The 25370-nt window shown below is 50.1% G+C and overlaps 9 protein-coding genes across 9 annotated transcripts; 5 read left to right on the top strand and 4 right to left on the bottom strand.

The window, feature by feature from the left end:
• Nucleotides 1-394: 394 nt before the first annotated feature.
• On the top strand, nucleotides 395-3470 carry LAJ45_02676 (uncharacterized protein; the record flags this gene model as incomplete). The annotated part of the gene is made up of 7 exons (XM_046112267.1): nucleotides 395-415; nucleotides 474-825; nucleotides 985-1344; nucleotides 1414-1539; nucleotides 1606-2593; nucleotides 2657-3230; nucleotides 3297-3470. 7 exons carry the CDS (start codon nucleotides 395-397, stop codon nucleotides 3468-3470), a joined length of 2595 nt encoding a protein of 864 aa, XP_045974393.1.
• A 3952-nt stretch (nucleotides 3471-7422) lies between these two features.
• LAJ45_02675 (uncharacterized protein) lies at nucleotides 7423-8956 on the bottom strand (the record flags this gene model as incomplete). Its single annotated transcript, XM_046112266.1, has 4 exons — nucleotides 7423-7537; nucleotides 7594-8223; nucleotides 8316-8696; nucleotides 8763-8956. 4 exons carry the CDS (start codon nucleotides 8954-8956, stop codon nucleotides 7423-7425), a joined length of 1320 nt encoding a protein of 439 aa, XP_045974392.1.
• Nucleotides 8957-9529: 573 nt separating this feature from the next.
• Nucleotides 9530-11971, top strand: LAJ45_02674 (uncharacterized protein; the record flags this gene model as incomplete). Its single annotated transcript, XM_046112265.1, has 2 exons — nucleotides 11081-11351; nucleotides 11457-11971. The coding sequence occupies 2 exons, from the start codon at nucleotides 11081-11083 to the stop codon at nucleotides 11969-11971; spliced, it is 786 nt and encodes a 261-aa protein (XP_045974391.1).
• Nucleotides 11972-12755: 784 nt separating this feature from the next.
• On the bottom strand, nucleotides 12756-13460 carry LAJ45_02673 (uncharacterized protein; the record flags this gene model as incomplete). The annotated part of the gene is made up of 3 exons (XM_046112264.1): nucleotides 12756-12874; nucleotides 12937-12994; nucleotides 13125-13460. The coding sequence occupies 3 exons, from the start codon at nucleotides 13458-13460 to the stop codon at nucleotides 12756-12758; spliced, it is 513 nt and encodes a 170-aa protein (XP_045974390.1).
• Nucleotides 13461-15233: 1773 nt separating this feature from the next.
• Nucleotides 15234-15882, bottom strand: LAJ45_02672 (uncharacterized protein; the record flags this gene model as incomplete). The annotated part of the gene is made up of 5 exons (XM_046112263.1): nucleotides 15401-15419; nucleotides 15473-15532; nucleotides 15619-15649; nucleotides 15719-15795; nucleotides 15866-15882. 5 exons carry the CDS (start codon nucleotides 15880-15882, stop codon nucleotides 15401-15403), a joined length of 204 nt encoding a protein of 67 aa, XP_045974389.1.
• A 1602-nt stretch (nucleotides 15883-17484) lies between these two features.
• Nucleotides 17485-18617, bottom strand: LAJ45_02671 (uncharacterized protein; the record flags this gene model as incomplete). The annotated part of the gene is made up of 2 exons (XM_046112262.1): nucleotides 17485-18505; nucleotides 18565-18617. 2 exons carry the CDS (start codon nucleotides 18615-18617, stop codon nucleotides 17485-17487), a joined length of 1074 nt encoding a protein of 357 aa, XP_045974388.1.
• Nucleotides 18618-19402: 785 nt separating this feature from the next.
• LAJ45_02670 (uncharacterized protein) lies at nucleotides 19403-20736 on the top strand (the record flags this gene model as incomplete). The annotated part of the gene is made up of 2 exons (XM_046112261.1): nucleotides 19403-19691; nucleotides 19751-20736. The coding sequence occupies 2 exons, from the start codon at nucleotides 19403-19405 to the stop codon at nucleotides 20734-20736; spliced, it is 1275 nt and encodes a 424-aa protein (XP_045974387.1).
• A 2291-nt stretch (nucleotides 20737-23027) lies between these two features.
• LAJ45_02669 (uncharacterized protein) lies at nucleotides 23028-23573 on the top strand (the record flags this gene model as incomplete). The annotated part of the gene is made up of 4 exons (XM_046112260.1): nucleotides 23028-23067; nucleotides 23132-23196; nucleotides 23265-23496; nucleotides 23557-23573. The coding sequence occupies 4 exons, from the start codon at nucleotides 23028-23030 to the stop codon at nucleotides 23571-23573; spliced, it is 354 nt and encodes a 117-aa protein (XP_045974386.1).
• Nucleotides 23574-24352: 779 nt separating this feature from the next.
• LAJ45_02668 (uncharacterized protein) lies at nucleotides 24353-24985 on the top strand (the record flags this gene model as incomplete). Its single annotated transcript, XM_046112259.1, has 1 exon — nucleotides 24353-24985. The coding sequence occupies one exon, from the start codon at nucleotides 24353-24355 to the stop codon at nucleotides 24983-24985; it is 633 nt and encodes a 210-aa protein (XP_045974385.1).
• Between the last annotated feature and the right edge of the window lie 385 nt (nucleotides 24986-25370).

The following is a 25370-nucleotide window of genomic DNA, read 5'->3' as shown; positions in this document are numbered from 1 at the left end:
CTTGAACCGTTCCCCTCGATCCCCTCCACACCTCCCCCTCCATTGTATTCTTAGAAGCCTGCCCTACCTGCCATACCATAAGTACCTACATAACAGGGGAGAGTTCTTATTGCTGGAGCTTAAGTTCATCTTCTTCACCGCCCCACGTACCAAAAAGATATATATCTTTATATCCTTCCTCTCTTCATTTCACCTCTCACTCGTCCGTCCAGTCAATCACACCCACCTAACCCAACCAAACTCAACCCACACCCCGCGCCTGTTTGTCCGTTCGCTGCTGCTGCTGCTACTGCCGCTGTCCCCCGCTCCATCCTTCTCCGGACTGCGCTTCTACCTTTCGCCTTCCCGCTTTGCCACAAAGTGGTTCACACACACACACACACACACGCCCATAATGGATCACTCCGAGAGAAGTGTAGGCCGTGCCGTCGTTTCTCTGTGCCCCACCAATCAGGAGCTGACCCCTCACATAGTTCATGTACCAGCCCTCATCTCTTCCCCGACCAGGCAGTAGTAGGATCCCCCCGCCAACGCCCTCGACAAAAGTCTTATATGAAATGCCGCCTCCAAATACCACTACACGGCTACCGTCCTACAACACAACCCACAACACCACTACCACAACAACAAACCACAACAACCCTCCTGCTACAATCAACAACGCCTTCTCTACGGGAATTCCTAACTCTACTTTCACTAACTCTACTTCTGCAATCCGCCAGCCCAATAGCCGTAGCAATAGTATCTCAAGCATGAACAACGATTCTGCAATGATGCCCCCACCCTCCCAAGCCGTCACAGCATCCCTCAAGCAAAAATCTTCAAGTCGGTCTCCTACCTCATCCTCATCCTCATCCTCATCCTCCTCCCGGGACAACAGCGTTGCTCCCACCTCCCCCAGTTCAATTCCCGTCTTCAATAATAATAATAATAACAATAAGCGAGATCTCTCATGGAAAAGTGCTAAAAGGAAGGTAACCACAGTCTCAGGATCCAGCGGTTTTGGCCAGAAACGCATCACCCTCACGGACCGCGCCGGGCAGCCCGCCAGCACAAAATTTTCCTCCGGCACCACCACCCGCGCTGCGGGCGGCAGCAGCACGGCATCCCATGGACGGAGCGCGAGCGGCCAGATGGGGAGGTCAAACTCGTCATCGGGCTTCTCAAAGAGCGTCGGCAGCAGGCCCAATTCATCGCTCGGAATACGAGGGGGGGTGCCCGCCCCCGCTCCCAGGACTGGAATTTCGGCCCCCGGACCAAGGCCGACGAGCTCGTTGAGTGATCGTCCGGAGAGCGGCGGCAGCGGCGGGATTGATCCCACTGCTGCTATGCCGAGGCGGAAGGGTAAGAAGCATTGGGCACCCCCTTCGTTTTCTCCTAGATTTCGGTGCGTTGACAATAACAACTTTCTAGCATGGGACCTAAAGGGAAGACTCGAGGACACCGAGAGTGCGATCGAGATGATGAAGAGCATGATGATGCAGGAACGTACAGAGTCAAACAATATTAAGGAGCAACTTGAGGATCACAAGTTGAAAGGTAAAGAAGACAACCCCCCTGTGGGCGATTTGGAAAGTTCTGTATCCTCACACAGTGACTTTGTAGCCTACCAACTCGAGACGATGCGGGTAACCCTCGAAACGAAGAACACCCAGGTGCAGCTCGAACTCGAGAACACCATGAAGAAGGCCTCGGAGCTCGAGAGACTCCTCGACGACGAGCGAAGAGACCGCCGGCAGGAACGGGACGATGCAGCAAGGAGACTACGCGATGAAACTGACGACATTCGACGAAAGTTACGTGACGAGGTCGAGGCGCTAATCAAATCAAACAGGGAGGCAATGGAGAATTTGGAGCGAAGGGCCCGAATGGAAATTGAGGATGAGCGCGCTGCAAGGCAGAGGGAGGTGCAGGAGATCTCGACAAGGGCAGCAATGGAAAGGCAGAAGCTGGAAATGGAAATGGGCGGAAGTGCACGGGAAATCCGGGGACTGAAGACAGAGCTTGAGGCAACAATCACCGAGCTTGAGCGGGAAAAGGCCATGACGGCCAATTTGAAGTCCACTCTGTCCGAGTCGTCTTCAACCACGCTCCAGCTAGAATCATCGGCACGTGCTCTTCGGACCCGGATTGAGATGCTTGAGAGCGCCGGACAGTCGCAGGCCCAGAGTTTTGCGGAATTGGAACAGAGGCTTAGACAGGCCCTGGAGGAGACCGCGATAGCGAAGGAGAAGCTTAGGGTTGAGGAAACCTTGCGGAGAAAGCTGCACAACCAGGTTCAGGAGCTCAAGGGAAACATCAGGGTGTTCTGCCGTGTGCGACCAACGCTCCCAGCCGAGGCCGGCGGTGGTGCCGAAATGCAGTTCCCGGACACGGATAAGGAGGGCAAGGAGATCCAGATCATCGGTGCGGCGGAGAAGAGCGCTCTGGGAAACGTTGTTACAAAGGCGTATCCATTCTCGTTCGACAAAGTGTTTGGACCCACTGCACAGAACCCGGAGGTTTTTGAGGAAATTTCACAGTTGGTACAGAGCGCCTTGGATGGATATAATGTGTGCATTTTCTGTTATGGTCAAACTGGTTCCGGAAAGACGTGAGCAATTCCCCCCCTCTCCAGATGGGATCTTTTGGGCCAATTGTGCTTACATGCATGCAGATATACCATGTCCTCTTCGGACGGTATGATTCCCAAAGCAGTTCACCAGATCTACGAGACTGCCAAGCAGCTCGAGGAGAAGGGTTGGACGTACACCATGGAGGGTCAATTTGTGGAAGTTTACAACGAGAACATCAACGATCTTCTCGGACAGGCCGACGATTTTGACAAGAAGAAGCACGAGATCCGGCACGACCCGAAGGAGTGCAAGACGACCATCACAGATATCAATACCGTAGTGTTGGACAACCCGGCCAAAGTGGAGCAGATTCTCAACCGCGCCTCAAAGACCCGGTCAGTGGCAGCAACCCAGGCGAACGAGCGTTCCTCGCGATCACACAGCGTGTTTATTCTGAAGCTCCGGGGCGTCAACTCGGTCACGGGAGAGAGAAGTGAGGGAACATTGAACTTGGTGGATCTGGCAGGAAGTGAAAGGCTGGCACACAGTCAGGCCACCGGTGACAGGCTGAAGGAGACACAGAGCATCAACAAGAGTCTGAGCTGTCTCGGCGATGTCATTGCAGCGCTCGGGAATGGAAAGGAAGGAGCCCATATTCCATATAGGAACTCCAAGGTAGGCCTCCCCCGGAAGTAAATTGTCAATTGGATAATAGGCCGACTGACCTATTATAAATTATAGCTTACATACTTGCTCCAATACTCACTTGGCGGTAACAGCAAATGTCTCATGTTCGTGATGGTTTCGCCAATGCAGGCCCATTTGGCAGAGACCCTTACGTCGCTCAAGTTTGCAACAAAGGTCAACAACACCTCCATCGGCACCGCAAAGAAGCAGTCAAAGGTGTCGGCATAGATGTAGACAGACAACAGCTAGCTCCTGCAGCGCCGGAAGAGAAATCAGGAAAGTTGTATAGCAGCAGCTACTGGGCGTTTTTTTATTTTCATTTTTGTCCGCTTTCTGTTTGGGTTAGTAGCCGTGGCAGTAATAACATCAAGAAAAAAAAACCATCAACGGGGTTTTTTTTAGAACAATACAGGGCTACACTACACTACACTTTTAAATAGTGAAAAGCAAAAAAAGACATGGGATGGGACATTTTGAGGTGCCTGGGTGTTACGGTGTGCTTTCATAAATGGAGTTAATCATTCCTTGGCACCTATCAAACGGTAAGGGGAGAACGGAGAACGAGGAAGAGAAAGAAGGAAAGGGATCGGGAGCAAACACTAGTTAGAGGGCCGGTCATCATAGGTTTTTTTAAATTAAGGGAATGCATGTGTAGGGAGGGGGGACTGGCTATAGGGATGTTTATAGGGGGTTATCCGGATTATGTTTTTCTGTTTTTTTTCTAAACTTTCATTTTTTCTGACAAACTACCGCTTTTTTGGCTAGTCTTATTATTAGTTATTCTTTCTTTCCCTTTTCTCTTTTCTCTTTTCTTTCGGTACGGTCTGGTCTGGTGTAGGGTATTGTAAGTTTCTAGTTCAAACTCCGGGGGGCGGGGGCACCGGGAGCTCCAGCTAACATAGCAGAGCAGAGCGGAGATCCCCCACCCCTCCCCGTAGTAGTATGTATTGTCCGGTTAGTAGTTAATGCATTTTCCTCATGTTGTTTCCTCTCATCTATTCCTGTCTTATCTACTATCATCTTATATTCCTTTTTTTTCTTCTTTCTATTTTCCTAGGGCGTTCCGTTTTTTTCTTTTACAATGTAATGTCTGTCTGTGATAAAGGAGTCTCTGCTTTGAACCTGGAGACTGTGGGGAAAAAATTTGTTTGGCGCCTGAAATGTGATGTGTTGAGGCCATGGCTGGCGGGGGGGATCCGGAGGAGAGGCTGCATTTTATAGATGGTGGGTGTGGGTAGGGGAAGTGGCAATAGATATTAATTTGCTTGGAGATAGTCATGAGCGTCTATAGTTATTCAGTTGAACATGCCGGCGATCGATCGACGAAGTGGTGCCGGTGGTTTACTCTATGCCAGGCCGCCAATTCACACGCTTGGCAATATTGCTGTCTGTGGGCACTGCCGGCCGTTAGGGTATTTATTAACCACCCTCCGTGATCGTACCAGCAGACCGGTAGCCATCCATCTAGTTTTCGACCCAATAGTTTATTTGCTTGTATACGCCCACCCATACATGAAGCAGGACCGTCTTTGGGCTTAGGTTCTTCGAGTCTGTCCATCCAACTTTGCCTATAGGTCCTAACTCGCGGGCCCTATTCAACAAGAACCCAAGCGCCATGGCCAATATCGGGGGGTTCTTCTATTCTATCCAGAGACCTGAAACTGTTTGGAGGGCTCGCATCATGTGGCGGACACTAGAGATTCTCCGTGAATTCTCAAGGCTTTTTTTTCCGCCCCCACTATGTCAAGGGGTAATGATATTTTGGCATGTTTTTCCCAAATGGCGGTGTTTAGCTTATCCTCGGCTGTTTTTTTGTTTGCCGGCTGTTCTTTATATGTTGGCGGCTGAAGTGCGGTGTTCATTCATTTGTTCCCGGGTTGTGATTCGTGAAGTTGCATAGATGGTCCGTCGAGTCGGGCGGTCCGCCGAACTCTTGCGGCGGCGGCAGGCAGGCAGGCAGGCAGGCAGGCAGACTGGTCTAGATCTAGCTAGATATGTTTTTTTCCATCTCCCAGCCATCAGGGGGAGGTTCCGTTATGGACGCTATGCGTCAATATATCTCCCAGCGATGGTGGCGTTATAGATCCGACCGACTCACCGACCGGAGCGGAGCACCAGATAGATACTAAAAGACCAGTTATCGGCGGCGACGTCACCACAACGAGAATACGTCCCTGTAGCAGCTGCGTGAGTACGGAATATACCGAGAAAAAAAAACGGCTAGAACATGCTCGCTAAGATATCTGCGCGCGGTGTTGTCGGTTGGTGGCGGTTATATGTGTAGATTCGTTGTTGGGATGCATTGCGGTAGGAATTGCGCAGCGGGTAGGAAGAGAGTACGTTGGGGGGGGGGGAGGAGGTGATTGGAGGTGGGGGGATGAGAGAGAGAGGTGGCTTTATAGTAAGCGGGGGAGCCGAGATGGGGGTGACGTTTAAGGGCCGGGGGCTGGGCGTGGATAGTGCGGCGCTGGGGTAAGGGTAACCAACCACACAGTCATTCGACCGCCTCTGAGTTCCAGCAGAACAAGAGAATAGTAACACTTTCTTTCCTTGCGTCTCCTTCCCCAATTATTCATTCTGTCCGCTCTTTTTTCCTAGTCCTCTCCCCGCCTCATCGGGAACCGAGGTTCTAAGTTGATAGGGTCAATGATCGAGGATACACGAGTAATATGACCGAGTGAGATATCATGATCAAAATTCCAAACTAACGGCCTGCTGGAAGATGGTAATGGTCATCCATAAATGACTGATTTATGTAACTTCAGCTGAGTCACGAGTAGATTCTAAAGCTTCTTAACCACGTGCAATGAAAAAAGTCGAATATTGCGATGCTTTTTACCTGATCCAACGTCAAGAGGGAACCTGGGGGTGAAAGGATAGACCATAAGTAAATGTCAGTGGGAGTTACATAATAGACGAACAAGCTGATTGACAGATGAAGAGGGGACAACAAACTACCGAAGACGAAGCAGACACAAGCCTCGGTGTGGTGGAAAAAAAGAAGAAAAAAAGGTTCATCCCCTGCGGCGAGGTTTCAGGCTGGTAATCTTTATCCCCGTCCGGACATGGGGCTGAACGCGCGCAACTAAGACTCAGCGAGGACCGAGGCAATGACTCGATAGCACTTGGCTATCCAACCCAGTGCCTAATTTGGTTATTCTAGTAAATCTCAGGGGCATACGTTGGACCTTTGCCTTAACCACAGCACCGGTACCAGAAATACACCCGCTAGTAGCCAAAACACCCAACAAGCACCCCCCCCCCCCCGCACCCTCTCACCCCGCGGGCCTTACTTATATCTCTACGAAAAAACAGCACCGAGTGACACCCCATGACCCATCACGCCAACTCATCCCACGAGTGACACCCTATGACGCACCTAGCTACATAGTACAACACCTCTAGATCCCTTGCCCGCCCACGACCACAACCACACCCACAACCGGAGTGATCCCGCCAGCACATGCTATGCAGCGACGAGACACATGCAACCCCCGCACACGTCCACGGCCACCACGGGACATGTTATCAGTTTATGTGTTCAAACACGCTACAGAGACCCCAAGCAGATCTAGACACGTGAAGCTCATGAAGGTCGACGTCGGTTAATTATAAGGCCAGGCCATGTAACCAACCAGCAAACTACACACCTATAAACAACGGGGCCCTACGTAGTAACAGGTCAAGAGGCACCACAAGTACTTGAGGTAGTCGTGAGCGTGCGCGGATTCTTCTACAGATATGGTAACTGGTTGGTGGGTGAGATGCCGAGGGACCAAGTGACCGACGGTGCGTGAATCGATAGAGAGCGGACATCATCGGATTAGAAAGTACTAGGTAAAGTCCCGATCTGGCTGCTTCTCCCAGACCCCAGAAGGGGCCAGCCAATACAATACAAGTAGCTATGTATGCATACGTTTCCCATTTATCTCTATACTACTGAAGCTAGCTAGGCTATAACAAAAAAAGGACCGGGTCTAAGGATAAGAATAAGAATAAGAGCAAGAATACCACCACACAACACAGCAATGCTACCAGAACCAGAACCAAAAATCACAGACGCAAAACACACATAAAAGAAAAGTACTCCTACACCCCTACACCCCTACACCCACACCCCAACCCCCCACTCCAAAACCCATCCCCTCCCCCCGTGGCCCCCACAGCACCCACACACCCACTACGCCCCCACCAAAAAGCTCGCCGCACTCCCCGCCGCCAACCCCACCACCAAACACAACCCCATAAACCCTCCCACCGCCTCCCTCTCCCCCCTCCCCACCACCTCCGGCGCCCTAATCATCGCACAGCTCCCGACCCACCCACTCGACACCCCAAACGCAAACTGCACGCTCCAGTACCACACATCACCCCCACCAGCGCGCCCTCGCCGCGCACATTACACGCCGCCAGCGCCGGCACAAACACTACTCGCGCGAGCGCCATGAGCGTGAGCGCCTCGGGGCGCCCGCGCCACTGGTACACGCCGCACAGCAGCCGGCCGCCTAGGTCCCCGAGGTTCCAGATCAGGAAGGAGAGCGGGATGAAGACGTCGGGTGTGAACAGGCGCGGGGTGTCGGGCGTGAGGGGGCGGACGGAGACGATGAGCTGTGTGTACACTGGGAAGGCCATTGTGACGAAGAAGGTCAGCCACAGGGCGGTGGCGAGGTAGCGGAGCTTTTTGAAGAGGGTCCAGAGGGGGACTTCTTTTCTGTGTGGGGTGGCGGGGGTCTCGAGGGGTGCGGTGGTGGTGGCGGGGGTGGTGTCGGTGGGGAGTTTGTTGGTGGAGGTGGAGGAGGAGTGGCGGGCGAGGAGGGTGAAGAAGAGGAGGAGGGAGAGGGCCGAGACAGAGGTGGCGGTGAGGAAGTAGAGGAAGGCGGATTTGGGGGAGGCCGCTTGCGAGTCGGTGTCGGTTGTGGGGACTAGGACGACGGTGATGATTTGTGCGATTGCGGGGAGGACGCCGGCGATGGCTTGGCCGCTGTTGTAGCATATCATCCAGTCAGTACTGGCCAATCTTTAAACCCACCCCTAAACTACATATAGAGAGCATAGAGAGAGGGGGACACGCACGTCATGACAGCCTGCATATACACGCCGCCAAACGTATTCACAAACGCAAACACGCCATTCTGCGACAGCGCCGTGCTCCACGCGGCCACCACCACGCACAGCAGCACCACCAGGATATAGGCCGCGGGGCCCACGATCCACACGACCGTGCTCGCGGCCAGCACCGCCGTGAGCACGCAGTTGAGCACGAGCGACAGCCAGATGCGGCGCGGGTAGTCGGCCGTTGCCTGGCGCTTGGACAGCCAGTAGGACCCGGCCAGGTTGGTCACGGTCGAGGAGACGAGGATCAGCGACTGGAAGTTTGTCAGCAGGAAGTCGCTGCCGTCGAAGCGCCGTTGGAAGTAGGTTGCGCAGGCCATGAACATGTTCCAGCTCCACAACCTGTAAGGGGGGGGGGGGTGGCTGTGTTAGTTTTTTTGGTCTTTGTTTTTGGGGGAGGGGGCGTACATGGCGCATCCGAGGAGGCAAAAGACAAAGTATTGGAATTTTGAGATGGGCCCGCCGGGGAGGCTGTCGTCCGTGTCGATGTCGATGTCGACGTCGGCGGGGGTGAGCGTGGAGGCCTCCGAGTCCGGGTCCGACGCCAGCGCCGTGTAGGCCTGTGTCTCTTGCTGCGAAAACCACTTTCTGATGCGGTCCATGGCGGGTGGAGCTGTGCTGTATCGGCCTGTAGGGGGTATGTAGCTAAGATGTAGCTATGTGGGGGATGTGGTTGTGGGGGCTATCTAGTATATATACTCTACTCTACTCTACCTCTGTGTGTGTGTGGATGGAGCTGAGGGCTCGGATGGAGTTTAGCCGCTGGCTTGTCTGGGGAGTAGACAGAGATAAACACAATAGCTACAGCACGATCCAGAAGGAGAAGGCTTCTGGAAAACACCCATCCGCCACACACCACACCCATGTCTCATCTCTCCTGTCCCGCACAGAAACCCTAACCCACCGTCACCCCGGCAACCACCCCTGTCCCAGCAGCAAAACAAACCCCTGTCTGTCAGTCTGTTTACCCCACGCTTCTCACTCACACAGCCAAACCCTCGATCCTCACCCCACTACACTCCACTACACTCCTCCACTACACTCCTACACTCCTCCACTACACTCCTACACTCCTACACTACACTCCTACCTACACCCCTACACTACACCCCTACACTACACTGCGACTACAATCAACAGAGAACAACCGACAGAAACAAACCAAGCAGAAAGCAATGTCAGGCAAGCCAAAGAAAACATACGGCAAAAAAGTCACTGCGCACGTCTCGGGATGGTTCGCGAGGGATCTGTGGAACGCTGCTGTTCCTGCTGCTTCTGCTTCTGCTACCTCCACAGCTACTGCTGGTGCGAAGAGCAGTAGTGGTAGTGGTGGGAGTAGCAATGGGAGGAGTGGGAGTATGAATGGGGGGAATGGGGGGAATGGTAGTGGGAGGAGGGGAAGGCCGCCGGGGTTGGATTCAGATTCAGATTCAGATTCAGATGGAGAGGGGAAGCAAGTGGGGGCCAGAGGCAAAGACGAGGACTCAGAAGACGAAGAATCAAAAGACAGTGGAAGCGGCGGGAAGAATATCAACAGCAATGGCACCAGCAACGGGAAAGCCCTAGCCCCCGCCGCCAGAAACCGAACAACCACCACCAACGGCACCACCACCGCCGCCTTCTCCGACCCCGACTCCGACTCCGACACCCACTCCGCCCACGCCCCCTTCGTCACCATCACCTCCCCCTACAGCCCCCCCCCGCACCGCCGCCGCCCCAACCCCACCCTCGCCCACTCCTCCCCCGAAGCCTCCGACTCCGAAGACTCCCTCGACCTCCCCGGCACGCCCGAGCACGAAGAACTCGAAGCCAACATCCTCGCGCTGCTCGCCCCCTCCCCCACGCTCACCCCCACCACCACCACCACATCCGACAAAGAGAACGACCTCCCCGCCTCCTCCACCTCCTCCACCTCCTCCCCTTCCAGCCCGCACCGCCGCCCACGCCCGCGCACGCCGACAGGCGTGCCCGGGTCGCCGCGGGAGGCGCTGAAAGAGCGCGCCATCACGCCGGTGGAGTCGCCGGCGCGGAAGAACGGCGTGCGGAAGAAGCGGGCGTCGGTTGTGAGTCCGCTTGTGCGTGCGGCGGGGGGGAGGGAGGGGGTGGATATCAAGGTGTGGGAGGATGGGCGGGAGCGGGAACGGGAGAGGGGGGAGGGCAGGGAGGAGAGGGAGATGGTGGAGAAGATGCGGAGGGTTACGATTGGGCTTGAGGAGGTTTTGGAGCTTGGGGGGAGGAGGAGGGTGGAGAGGGAGGCGGTGGAGGTGGAGGTGAAGGGGGTGGGGGAGGTGCAGGCGGGGTATGACGGGTATGCGAAGGGGGAGTATGCGGGGAGTGATACGTCGGAGCTGACGGAGCTCGATGCGGAGGAGGAAGTGGAAGAACTAGAAGAGGGGGAGGCAGAGTATGAAGAGGACGAGTGCGAGTACTACGTCGACGACGCGGCGATCGAAGAGCTACTCGGCCTCTGCACGACACCCACGGTCCTGGACTTTACAGAGTACATCACCGCCCTGCAGGCCACACACACAGTCACCAAACTCGGCGAAGCCTCCTACAGCGAAGTCTTCCTCTCCACTCCGCACCCCACCCCCACCACCACCACCACCACCTCCCCACCCACGACCACTACCCCCCGCACCACCGTCCTAAAAATCATCCCCTTCGCCGCCCCCGAGCAATGCACCCTCACCTCCATCCTACAAGAAGTCAGCATCACGCGCACCATGGCCGTGCACAAGGGCTTCATCGGCTTCCACGGCGCGCACGTGTGCCGCGGCTACTTCCCCGACGCGCTGATGCGCTGCTGGGACGAGTACGAGGAGCTGCGGGGCAGCGAGAACGAGCGGCCCGAGTTCTACGGCGCGGGCCAGTGGTGGGCCGTGGTCGGGCTGGAGATGGGCGGTGTGGATCTGGAGCATTTTGAGTTGAAGGGATGGGGGGAGGCGGTGGATGTGTTTTGGCAGGTGGCGGAGGCGCTGGCGGGGGGGGAGGGGTGTGAGTTTGAGGTGTGTTGCTTGCTATCCCTAGCTATAGATATTGCCCTGGAGTGACGCTGCTGCGTGGAGTGAAGTAAACTGACAACTGACTGACGGATAATAGCACCGCGACCTCCACTACGGAAACATAGTGATCCAGCGCAACCCCACGGGTCTCAAAGTCTCCCTAATCGACTACACCCTCTCCCGGGCCCTCTGCCCGCCCCTCCCCACCACCACCACCCAAAAACCCAAAGCCCACTTCGCCCCCTCGACGACCCCGCCCTCTTCAGCGGCAAGGGCGACTACCAATTCGACATCTACCGCTTCATGCGCACGCACCTCTCCTCGGGCCTCGTCCCCCCCGACGAGGAGGCCATCGACTGGGACGTGTACGCGCCGCGCACCAACGTGTTCTGGCTGCACTACCTCGCGTGCGTGCTGCTGCGGCGCAAGGGGCTGCCGCGCGGGCGCAGAATCGCCGGCGACGCCGAGCGCGAGGCGTTTGAGGCCGTGGAGAGGATCGTGGCGGGGATTGATCCAAGGAAGAAGAGGTTTGGCGGCGGGGAGGTGGGGAGTGCGGCGGAGGTTGTGGCGTGGGCGAGGGGGGTGGGGGTGTGGAGGGGGGAGGGGGTCTAGTGTTTGTTTTTGTGTGTTTGGTGGTTAGGTGGGTAGGTGGGTAGGTAGTTGGCGGGGGAGGGGGGGAGGGGTTTAGTAAATTCTTTTAGTACTATTTTTTTACTATTATTTTTTTTTTTTGCTAGTGCTACTATTTTTCCGTTACTATTTCGTTTTATATCTTTCTTCTTCTTCTTCTTCTTCTTCTTCCTCTTAGTTCCCCCCCCCCCCCCCCCACCACCCTTTATTTCTTTATTTCTTTCTTTCTTTCTTTAGATAGACAGGGAGGGGCCAGGCATTATTACTGTTACTAGCTGCTATTGCACGAATATCCTTATCCATAATGATAACTAGATCTACTCAGTCAACACTTGCCCAGCGTACTACGCGTAGTGCAGTCAAGTCAAACCCACACATAGAGCGTGTGTACCTGTGTCAAGAATGTGCCTACTCTAGATACATGTAGCTAGAGCTCGCCAACAAGGAGAGATAATCATGCGTGATCACCCGGCCCTGGCATCCGCGAGCAACACCACGCATGCATGTGTCTACACGGCTCCAGATCTCGTCTTGGTCTAGTGTCACATGTTGGTTGGCTTTATGTTACAAAGTATTAATCAAGTATAGATAAACTGGTAAGACATAATTCATTACAAAGAATAGAGCTTCTATATACACATGTAGTTAAATATTTAAGACATCCATAATTTAAAGACAAGTATTACCCGACCACATCCCCTCTCCCTGATCTGATCAACTACCCAAGTACCCGCCCCTTCAATCCATCGTCTGTCGTTGCTGTCCTTCATTGACCACCACTACATGTTGTAATAAGGCCCCCCCTGGAAGAGAAAATCGGGAATCCGATATACGCCGTAACCGACTTCGAAATCAACGCACTTGTGTATCTAAGCTCCAATACTTCTATAAGAGATAAGCCACCAGTGAGAGACGATTCAACTGAGTAGCTAGATGTTATTACTCACCAGACCTACGCTCCCTACGCCGTATGGGTGATATCTCGCCCCCGTTGTGACGCCCGTTCTACTCCCCCCCAATCGCGTATTAGCTGAGCTAGCGAGTTAAACTCCTCCCATTCTGCTAGTCCGGCTGCCGTATGTTGCCCAAGAGTTTTAGAAGAGATATCAGCGCCTTTCTCGAGCAGTAGCCGGACCACTGGCTCATGTCCATCTGATGCTGCACGGTGGAGTGCATTCCATCCAGAATTATTTGTAGAGGAGATATCGGCGCCTTTCTCGAGCAGTAGCTGTACCACTAGTTCATGTCCTTTTGATACTGCATGGTGGAGTGCATTCCATCCAGAACTATCTGTAGAGGAGATATCGGCGCCTTTTTCGAGCAGTAGCTGTACCACTGGTTCATGTCCTTTTGATACTGCATGGTGGAGTGCATTCCATCCAGAACTATCTGTAGAGGAGATATCGGCGCCTTTTTCGAGTAGTAGCCGGACCACTGGCTCATGTCCAAATTCTACCGCAATGTGAAGCATCTTGCGCATACACCATCTGTCGATGTGTCCTTCGGTTTCAAGGAGTAATTCTGTCTCTTCTAAACACCCTAATTCCACAGTCTTCCTTAAGCGCTCCATCAGGCCCGGAGACCCCTTTGGATTTTCTAGCAGCCTAGTTACTGATATATGCCCTTTCTTTTCTGCCCTTTCAAATGCCGTGATTCCACCGTCGTCTTTGGCGGAGACGTCTGCACCTTTCTCAATCAACAATTTAATAATTTGTTCGTGTCCCCCGAAGGCTGCCCAGGGCAGTGGTGTCCGTCCGTAACCGTCTTTTACCGAGACATCGGCACCTCTCTCAAGAAGTATTCGAGTAGCTGATATATGTCCAAGGGTTGCAGCTACATGTAATGCCCTCTGTCCTTTGGGATAAATACCATAAGCTCTCTCCCTTCCGGGCCCTCTTTGAACATAAAGTGCTTGAACATAGGATTCTATATTGCCTTGATCGCCGAGAAACCGCAAAACAGCGTCAGTTGATAATGTCTCATTGCATCCTCCCAGGTGAGAGGATAACTGTTTTGCGGCGTAGTCTAAAAACGGGTATAAGTTCCATCGATCCTGAAGAGACCCATCTGAGGTACAGGCGCCCTGAAGAAATATGTCAAGTGAGAGGAACGTAATACAGGCAGTCGTGATCATGGAATTTGAGTCAATGTCATTGGGTATTATCGCGTTTCTGAGAATGTATTCTTGAACAGTGTAATGGACAAGCCGAATTGTATCCTCCTTCTCATCAACCATCACTAGACTGGCACAAACATCAAGCAATGTGTTTCTATCTGGTAAAGCGGAATTGTCAAAGGTTGTACAATCCCCGCTCATTGATACAGATACAGCCAGCTGGAGTTCGCGGACTGTGAGGATTCGTCGAGCCCAGACAAGCCATGTGAGGACCTGGAAGGCTAGTTCTCTACAGCTCTTGGGTTGTGCCCGGAGAGCATCAAGAGCTTTATTGTACGTGGAGTCCATAGGGTGATCTTCTCTAGCAGAGTTTTCGAGCATGTAAAGCTCTTCTAATATTTGTTTGACGGTGGTCTGCCGGCATAAATATTCGATGTGAAAATGCACAAGTAAAAACCTAGACTCATGGATCAGTTATTTGTTTATAATAATGATAAATTAGGCAATATAATGTGGCGAATATGTTCGGGCATGCCTTCATATAATATATATATACTTACATCCCATTGGCACACTTCTGGAGCTGCAAGATGATTTCATCTTGGCAGCTACCTTGTTCAACAAGACGTTTCGCTCTAGGGTTATCTGCTATTGTTTGTTTGATATAGAAGGTGATGTCTTCGTCCTTTGCCCAGAGCCTGATCTTTGCACTAGCAGAACCTTGAAGTGATACCTGGATATCTTCAGGGTATTCTCGACTGGTAAGAAAGACGTATATACCATTCTTTGCCATTTGGTGGAATAATGGCAAGAGCCCTTTGCGCTGCTTCTCCGGGTCGCATTCGTCCAAGGCGTCGCATATAATAAAGGTCCGTGTAAAGGATTTTGACAACTTAAAGAGAATTACGGATAGGTCTTCGATGGTTGGTTTTCCATGCCACTTTTCCAGTCTTTCGTACAATTCTTCGATTTCCTTGGGTAGACTCTCCAACCGGCAGGCAAGCTGCTTTGCAAGGCTTGCAAGGAAAGCTCTTGGTTCTTGCTGCTCTTGTTCCTGATAATTGAAATAAATATAGGCTATCCCGTGGTTGGGGTTTACCTTTGTTGCCTGGTCTTGAAGATAATCAATCAAAAGAGAGCTGAAAGCGTGCAGAAGTTAGCCGGATACTTTAGGATAAAGTCATGTTCACCCTCTATCATAATCATGGTAAAAAGGCATAGTTAAACTATGTATGTATACACATCAATCAACTGTGACAGATAAACGCACCTGATAAATGTTTTTCCAGCGCCAGCTAACCAAATCGAATTCGTCTAATTAGTGTTTAGATTATATATGTGGAATTAGTAGGTAATATAATACGTACGAATACCGTAGGCCCAAAGGAGCCGATTTCGCGGATTCCCCCCGCACCATTCCTGGACCACTGGTTCCCTCAACACCCACTGTCCAGTATCCTTCTGTCTTCTACTGCTAATTTCAATGTGCCTCTTGTCAAAATCACTAGGGTACAACCAGTTCAGCACCTCCATACGTCGCTTTTCTGGGGATAAAGATATCTTATGTGAGCTTGATTCCAAGCAAACGCTAAAACTTTGGAAGATGACCCTACCGATCCGGAGTACTTCATCCTTTGATTTAATTGCGCATATTTCTTTTATACCTGTCTCGATGACTTTCGATCGAATTCTTTGCAAATTTCAGCAATGACGCGTTTCTAAAAAAAAAGAAAAAAGAAAAAAGAAGAAAAATCACATACACCTGATCAGCATTCATGGCAAGTGTGACAAGATTCTTGAATCTCTCGATCTTCGAAATATAGTTCAAAGTTTCCTGCTCTTCACAAGCTCATACCCCACCAGCGCCCTTTTTCTTTGATACTGCTACTCTCTAATTTGATCTGGATGCTAAGCAGCTCAGAAACACAGCTTTGTAAAGGTCCTTGGATTTGTAGTAACGCTGGGCCATGGTCGTTCGCGCAGATGCTCAAAGTCGTGAGAACTGTGGTTAATGACTTGAGCTCATCCGCAAGCTTTCGAAGTTCGTCTGGTGCTCGCTTTACACCAGTAATATACGAGTAACTAAGAGAAGCTACCTTTGTTGTGATGTGGATAATCCCGAGAATACTCGCTGCCAGTCCCACTGCTTCGGCCATTTAGTCAGAGGTGTCTAAGAAGGGCGAAATTAGCTCGTTATCGACGTGGAGAATTGAATTAATCTACCCTGAAGACAGCCCCCGCAGTCGACTTAGGACGCGGACTGCGCATGCTACCTAGTCTAGTGTAACATTTATTACTAAACCACAGCTGCATGGCGGGAGAAGCTACTATACCTACAGTGAGTGGCGGAAATATGGGAGGAGTCCTATTGGCCAATCAGTCATACAAACCCTGTTCTCAGACCGGCCTTTTTCTACAATATTAATTCTACCTCTCGCTATATGTATTATATTACTAGTGAGAAGCGGCGGCCGCATATAAAATCAAATGCCAGTTTGTGGATATCTAAAGAAAAGTACACACATATATACATGTATATATAAACCCAGAAAACTCAGGGCTCTGTTTTGGATTGAGCTTCATAGTTATGTAATTACACGAAAATTGGCATAGTGATACTCAATATTAACATAACTTCAATAGATAGTATAGTGGGTAGTCCCCATGCAAAGTAGAGATGATCTGTTGAAGAAGAGCTCACAGACTGTGACTTGAAGCCTAAATTTATAACTTTGGAAGAGCAGAATTATGTAACTGCGTGTCTATCGAAAGTGTGAGCTAGGTCAATAATATTGGTCGGAGGAGCTATTATGTACTATAATAGCGATACAGATCTAGATTTAAATGCACCTCGCCTCCCTTGATGCACACGATAGTAGTTCTCGTCTTTCAAGCTCAACTAGAGGGCCCGGACATGAATACTTTACAAGATGAGTGACTTTAATGTTGGGGATCATCATTCCCTACAAACCCAGACATAAAGGCGTACGCAAGCACTCTAATATCTTGTACAGAATCCGACTCAGGCTGCTTCGTGGCTGACTGTACTATCAATAACATTAATCATAATTTCTCACTCGATTCTAGAATCCTACCCCCACACGTCTCACCCAACCAGCAACTATCAATCAAAGAAAATCTCCCTCTAATACCAAATACATGTAGAAGGTGGTATTTACATCGACATCCCATGCCATGTAAAACAACTAGACGGACAAAGCAACGAAAACAAGAAAAACGCGTAAAGGAGCTAGGACTAGGGAATCACATTGCATCACACCACAGTACAATCATCAAAATACATACCTACCAAGCGGTACAAAAAGGGAAATTGATATAAATATAAACATACAAAAATGCCATCCGCGACACCAATGAACTAATGGTGATGGTGCCCGATCTGCGTCAATAGCGGCAATAGCATCCCAAACACAGCCGCACACGTATCCTTAACACCTGGCTTCTCTACCATCGCCGCCTGCTCCATCATTGTATGCATGGCTACATACAGAAATGTCCCCCCACTAAACAGCAGCAGCACACCCGTCCACCACTGCATACCCGCGCCGCCCACTTCTTCTCCGCCCAGCATGTTGACCAGCACCCATGTCACCACCGCTCCCAGAGGCGCCGCCATACTAAACACAACTAGATGCATCTTCGCCTGGCGCTTTCCCAGGCCAGCTCTCAGCAAGACCGCCGATAGTCCGAATGCTGCTGGCGCCTTATGCAGCATGATAGCGACGAAAATGATGGCCTCCAGCGCAACATTGGAGGAAGTCGAGGAAGCACCCAAGGCGATGCCGTCTGCAGCGGCGTGTATCACAAGGCCGAGAGTTGTAGAAGCCGGGCGTGAGGAGTGCGGATGGAGGGGCGTATCTGGCGGACTGCTGAGCGAGTGAAGAGAATCCAACGCAATATGGTATGGAGCGGTGGTAGTATGCGCGTGCGTTGGAATGACATCGATAAGGTACATTAGGATGAACCCGGATACTAGGGAGAGACCGACCCACTTATGGGCGCCCGCATCTGACTCGTGGTCATGGTCGTGGTCGTGGTCTTCTCCTTCCTCTGCTGGCGGCGCATCGATGACGCCGCCGGTGTTAGGGTCGGTGTGTGTGTGTCCATGCTCTTCGGCATCATTCTCGCGGGGGTACAGGATTGGTATGTCCCTCCGTGTGACCTGGTGATCAGGGACCCAGATGCTTCTCGCGGCGGGCTCGGATGAGGTTCGGACGGCTGGGATGGAGGGCTTTGCGCTATAGATTGTGTCGATTCCTTCGGGGATGATGACGATCATGCTGGTGCCGACTAGAACCCCCATTCCGATAGTCGATATTAGGCGAATCTGAGACGGCGAAAGGGACACTACAAGAGGCAGGAAACCGGCACCCAGGGAGCTAGATAGGGGTGTGAGTTTTGGACGGATAGACCATTGGGGTGCATGAATGAAACGTACGCCAATGCCATAGCGATGCTGAAAAGTAGCAGCGTTCCTAAACCATCTGCCATGTTGGAAGAGGTGGGAGTGGTGGTAGTCGGGAGTGATTAGCTTTGCGGTATCTGTTGTGCAACGTTGACGGGGGAGACTTTTCGGCGTTTGAGTTGAACAAGTATTGACTGATTCGCACAATGGAATAGAATATAAGGGCAGTTAGGATTAGGTGGATGTCATTAATTCGTGAAAGAGGGCGTTATTGCGGAGACCCGGCACAGAATTAGAGGGGGTACCTTGGTGGAACAGGTAGGTATGGAGTTGGAAAGAACGGTGACAACCGTTTTTGTTGTAGTTTTGTTGTTGAGATGATCACTCACTCCTCCTCTTCGAGTATCAGTGCGCTAGAGTAATCTAATACAGGATGGGCCATGCATATTCAAATGGACATGCACTCCGTACAAGTGATAATTTACCTTGTGATGGCTAGAGACCGTCCTCCTCAGCCTTCTATTTCTGAATACTTCAAATTTTTATGGCACTAAAAAGGAATAGTAACCGTTAATAATAATAACTAGCTAAAGCAAAGAACTGCAGGATAGTTTACATGACCACGTGATTCATATAGATTTATGTTAAGACAAATCTTCTGATATCAAACACACATCTGCATAACTCCGATTTAGTTGGTTGCTGTAGTATCCGATCGTGATCTGCGCGCGCGACGCGACTCCCCCGAATAATAACCCTCGCGACGTCCTTTAGTCCAACGACTATCATCAAACACAAATACCAACACTCTGTCACATATCTCACAATCAGCACCAGATCACCCGAAAGAACGTACCCAAGTGACCTCAGAATGGAACCAATCGACGAATGGTCTGTTGACGCCAATGAGGCCTTAACACTCTCCCTCCACTCCCCGTCCTCCGGGGAAGAGCTCTCGACTTTTCACCCAAAGTTCACATACCCCATTTTTGGCGAATCGGAGACCATCTTTGGATACCGCAACCTCAATGTCCGCCTTGCGTTTGCAGCGGACAACATGTCTCCCTGCCTCGACGTGAGCTGGGACAAAAAGAAGAAGCCCGTTGGCGAAGTCGTCGCAGAGGATGTAGAGGCCATACTGCAGGAATACCTTCCTGAAGGTTTACGCGCCCATTCATAGTTTGTTAAACAAAAGGATACTTACTAACAAATGCTATAGAAGCCTTCAAAAGTGACCTCAAATCTTTCCAAAACACCCTCGCAAACTTTTACGTCTCCTTCACCCCTCCCGGATCCCTCCTCAATACCTCCACGCATCTCGACACCACTTACGAAATCTGGCATGCCAATCTGTCGGATCCCCACTGCCAAGATCTTCTCTCTCGGATCCAGATTCTTATTCTCCTCTTCATTGAAGGCGGCACCTTTATAACTCTAGACGACGATGAGTGGTCTCAGAAGCGCTGGGACATCTTCTTCCTATATGCCAAGTCTCCCTCAAACGAATACTCCTTCATCGGCTACTCTACCGTCTACCGGTACTACTATTTCTCGCCTTCAGTCGAGAACCTCGCCCGCGCACGCCTCTCTCAGTTCCTGATCCTTCCACCCTACCAGCGCCAGGGTCACGGCTCGCGCTTTTATGATGCTCTTATAGCGCACTATCTTGAAGACCCCGCAACACTCGAAATCACCGTTGAGGACCCATCCGAGTCATTCGCCGACCTGCGAGACTTACGGGATCTAAACAGGTTACAAACGGGAGGGGCATTCAAGGGGCTGACGCTCACAGCGGTGTCGAAGAAGGACTTCCCGCTTGAGGCGGTAAGGAAGGCGGCAAAGATGCCGGAGAGACAATTCGCGAGGTGTGTAGAGATGGCACTACTACAGGATTTACAGGAGAAGGATGGAAAAAAGAGTGACGAGCGGAAGAGGAAGGACCGAAACTGGAAGATGTTCAGGTTAGTGGTCAAGGGCAGAATCTATAAGCAGAATAGAGATACCTTGGCGCAGCTTGATCGGTTGGAGAGGATTGATAAGCTGGAAGAAACATATTTCCATGTCGAGGATGAATACAAGAGGCTGTTGGAAAGTGTGAAAAACGGAAGGGCTATCGAAGATAAGGAAGGCATCGAGAAACGGGCAAATGAAGAAGAGGAGGAGGAAATTGATATGGGCAGGCCAAAAAAGAAAGCTAGAGTTTAGTAGATATATGTAGTCAGAAACCTGGATTGATAGGCGTTTTGCAGCTTTTTCTCTCTTTTTCCCCCGGATCTTTCCCTCACTCTATATTATCATTTCTTTATTTACTCCAAATGTAGTGTGGGGGGAGAGATACATTTACTGATTACGTAGGATTTCCTCTACCTTTTCTGTTCTTTTTTTTATTTCTATGACTATGCCTTAATGCCAATATCGTACCCATACTCTTTTTTTTTTTTTGTTTAATTCATTAATTGCATGCTCGTACCCATACTCTATCCTATGATCAGTTTTGATTTTTGCCTCCCAACCTTGGTTTCCGCTGCGGAGCTACCTATACGTAATGTAACACCCAGAAAACTCATTGCATTTATCCCCCACTCCTTCTGTCTCTTATGGAGTTGGTTTGGGTGAATGGTATTTATTCATGACCTATCACTCGATGGTCAAAGTATTGTACACTGAGTGATTGCGTACATTGTTAACCACGTGTACAATCTTAAGCTCCTTGTCAGAAAGTACATAGCTAAGCCCGATGGGCAAATGCCCAGGCCTACTGTTCTGTGTGGAATATCACTATTTTGAGTTGGGTATTCCTCTCAGTATGAGATCCACATATCCTCATTAATCCCAGGCCCCGTATACATATATACCGAGTATGGGCTGAGATTCATAAGACTAGGCCAACCCTTAGAGACGTATTTAATCCTACATAGAATGTCATTCGATAACCATATATAGCCTTCAAGAGTATGTAGTGTAGCTGTTGTATGCTTACCCAGAGTGAGTACCTAATTAAACAGCTTGGCCAAGACTGATAATATATTCGACCGCGGAAAAATCACGAGCAGGTAGTTCCGTACCGTAGCCATGTGGAGCGTTCTATTTACCGGAACAATTTAGAATAGATAATGATGACCCCTATCTGGAGCCGCCCCGGGGGGGGGGGGGATGGTTAGTATTTAGGACCATATTGTCAAACAGCGGGGGGTTGGGGACTCTCCCACTCATATATTATTGTTTAGAGCCTACATGTAGTTAAGATCAGATGGTGGAGCTCCTTAGATATATAGTGTAGGCTATGCGTACGCGCGGGGTATACTGCGGGTCTCGTCTCGGCGTGTTGTGGGGGAGGGGTGAGCATGAGATCTAGAGTTTGTTTCTTTTCTCCCAGTCCTACCATCGCCTCTAGTGCGCCACGCGGTAGCATACTACATGGATCAAGTAATTATAACGGAAACGTTGCTGAATTCCCTTCAGGTAATAGTGTTCGATCCGAAACGCCCTCGCGTTGCAAAGTGCCCCCCGGGTGAGATACACGACATAACCCATATATTACAGCTGTTGTCATAATATTAGGCCCAGCTGGATGGCTTAGCATATAGAACGAGTCTTGCAAAGTTAAGCATTACTTCATTAGGAAACTCGAGATACCCGTTTAGGTATTTGAATTTAAACTTTCGGCCGGATTCCCTAATGAAGCTAGCTATGGGAATTACCTAGAGAGGTAATGGACTGAACATTCGCACTATGTGTTACGGCGCTCGCCTGAGCGTAATATTATGCAAACACCTGTAAGGTTTGGAGAACCAGACTGTATATGTACCGTGGCTGCAATGCAAAAAGCGAGGTTAAATCACTACCTACCATAGCACTACCGAAACGATACTAAATTTAACCATAAGTCAGCATTAGAAAAATAAAATTACATACAATATTAGTGCGTTAATAATGTGAATACCGCAGCGCATCCACAGCCTTAGTTTATGGTTACTGTGCCTTAGGGAGCTCCTGGTGTTTCCAATTTAGGGGTTGATGTTGATTTTTGAGGCCCTTAATGATTGGGTGAAGGGCATCCCACAGCACGAGGGCATTACTCAGTTATATGAGGAGCATTCTACAATTTTTCCATAAGCACTATAATTATTATTGAAATGCATGTGTTTTTGTTCCGGCTTTAAAAGCATTAATTTCCGATCCACCAACAACTAATTGCTCATGGTGATAGTCTCTTGTTGAACAGAAAATCTGAGGTCGTTAGAAGATAGTATTAAAGACTTAAGCCAATCCTCGGTGGTGTCTAGAGTGCTTTTGGTTGGTCTTGGGTTATGGTGTTACTTGCTCGAGTGAGATATTGTGAAGATAAGAAAATTGATAAGACTACTAGCCAATGTTGAATGCTTGGCGGCCCCACGCACCTCAAGCTCAGTAACCACAAGTTGGGCTAAACCAGCATAGCTACATAATACCATCAACCCCCATTAGAAATCTATAATCGGTCTGAATCCGTAATCATGAGTGATCCTTCACTAGGCGTCCGCTCAGGTCTTCAAGGTATGGTCTTTGGGACCAAACACAGGCCGATGTACGTATAAAGAGCTGACAGGAGAGATCGCAGGTCGAGTTAACCACAACCTAGACATTCTCCTCAAGCGGTTTGAGAACATATCACAACTAGCGCCTGTAAGCACTCCCACTCTCCTTCCAACAACTACTCCCACGTCACGAGTCTGATCCATCCGTCAAACTAGGTCGAGGGGAAGAGTCGCGAAATCACCGCGGCCGAAACGTATCAAATCGAGTGTCACGCCTCAGCTATGATTCGGGCAGCAGAGGACTTGTTGTCTTTGACGAGATCGTTAAAAGAGGCGTGGCTGTTTGGACAGTTGGGCTCGGAACTCGGTGTGGTCGATCCGGCGACTGATGAGAACGCGAAACAGGTGGGAAAGGCACTGCAGAAGCTTGCTAGTAAGCCGAGATCGAGTATGTAGCTGTACCCACAAGTAAAATATCATTACAGATGACAAGTGGAGTTTTTTATAGCTCTGTGGAGTGTTTAAATGGCTTGAGGTATTATACGCATGCTGGAGTTGATCCTTTGGGAAGTATTATTTTAATGATAATTCGATTCTTGAACGTTCATTTTTTATTGTGATCTTTGATCGAGCCGTTCAACGAGATAAATGGAACAATACATCATGTATTTCTTGACTGGGGAAACATAGGATGTACTCTAGTAGGGGCGATCTTCATCTTTGCTCCAATGAGGTTCGGCTGGTCTCGGGTCGTATTACCTCAAATTAATTACATGCCCATTGGATATCAACTCAATAAATGTGAAGATCGATTTCAATCCCATTCAAACCAAAAAAAAAAAAAAAAACAGGACAGTCTCATCCAATGAAGCCAGAGTATGGTGTGGATTTTCTACAATAGGAAGAGGCCAAGGCCCACATTTGGTAAAGTAGATCTCCATGTCAAGGATCGTCAGTACACACAGCTGAGCCTCAACTTAATTCAACGTCACCTTCCCCTCTCAAAGAAAGTGGACTTTGCAAATCCTGAGACTAGTAATGAATTGCTTATGTTCTCACAGAATAACTCATAAGTATCCTTTAGTTAAATATTTCATGTGGATCGACTATGTCGAGACAAATTAGGAGATATTCAAAAAGAGCATGTTTGACCTACTATACTGGATACATGTACCTTGGCCATATTTTAATCCCTGTCCGCCAACAAACATGTAGGTACATGTGCTTCTGGGGGTTGGCTCTTACTAGCGGATACTTGAGACATCACCATTGGAGTCACTAAAATTTAACGCATTGCACCCATTATGACTTCACACCCCGCAACCACGACCACGACAATGCCTCCCACACCGCTCACCATAGTCGTCGCCGCCACAAGCGCTACCCTCGGCATCGGAAAGTCTGGGGGTCTCCCATGGCGTCTCCGGAAAGAGCTGTCCTATTTTGCTCGCGTCACCAAACGGCTGGTGCCTGAATCCTCAAACAAGAAGAATGCAGTCATCATGGGACGCAAAACTTGGGACTCAATTCCGGCGAGGTTTAGGCCATTACCGGACAGGATCAATGTTGTTGTGTCTCGGACCACAAACAATTCTGTGGGAGAGGATGCGGTGGTGTGGGCGAGATCGTTAGATGATGCGTTGGAGGCGTTGAAGTCTGGGGGCAGCGGGGAGGTGGGGAGAATCTTTGTCATTGGGGGTGCACAGCTTTATGATGTAGCCATGAAGTACCCCGGTACCACGAGGATCCTCATGACTAGCATCGATAAGGAATTTGATGTGGATACCTTTTTCCCGGTGGACATCAGGGATCCGGCGAATGGATGGAAGAAGAGGACGCATGGAGAGCTTTCAACGTTTGTTAATGAGGATGTTCCTAAAAATATGCAGGAGGATGGGGTGCCATATGGGTTTGAACTCTATGAGAAGGACCAGTAAGAGCGTATGCAATGGGAATCCTAAAATATTTTGCGTAACATTTTTTTTCTTTTTCTTTTTCACCAGGTGAATTGAAACTTGAACCTTATTCCACACAAACAAACACCTAAATATCCCCATACATACTACCGTACCAAGTACCACTAACAATCTTGTCCAACCAATTATTGCGTAGAAGCGTCGCAGCAATTCCCACACCAAAACACCAAATAAAGTAAGGAAAAAGAACAATATTCAAACCCCATCAATATAGTTACCCTTGTTAAGTTGTTAAGAACCACACTATTCACTCATCCGATATCCATACTCAATGCCACGCTCAAAAAGGAAAATAAAAACCCTAGGCCTTGCAAGAAGAATAAAAAAAAGATAAAAAAGTCGAGAC

The sequence above is a fragment of the Morchella importuna genome (genome assembly GCF_003444635.1).
Source record: "Morchella importuna strain M04M26 chromosome Unknown Morimp01GS005, whole genome shotgun sequence".
Lineage (NCBI taxonomy): Eukaryota > Fungi > Ascomycota > Pezizomycetes > Pezizales > Morchellaceae > Morchella > Morchella importuna.
This window is presented reverse-complemented; position numbering and strand designations above follow the sequence as displayed.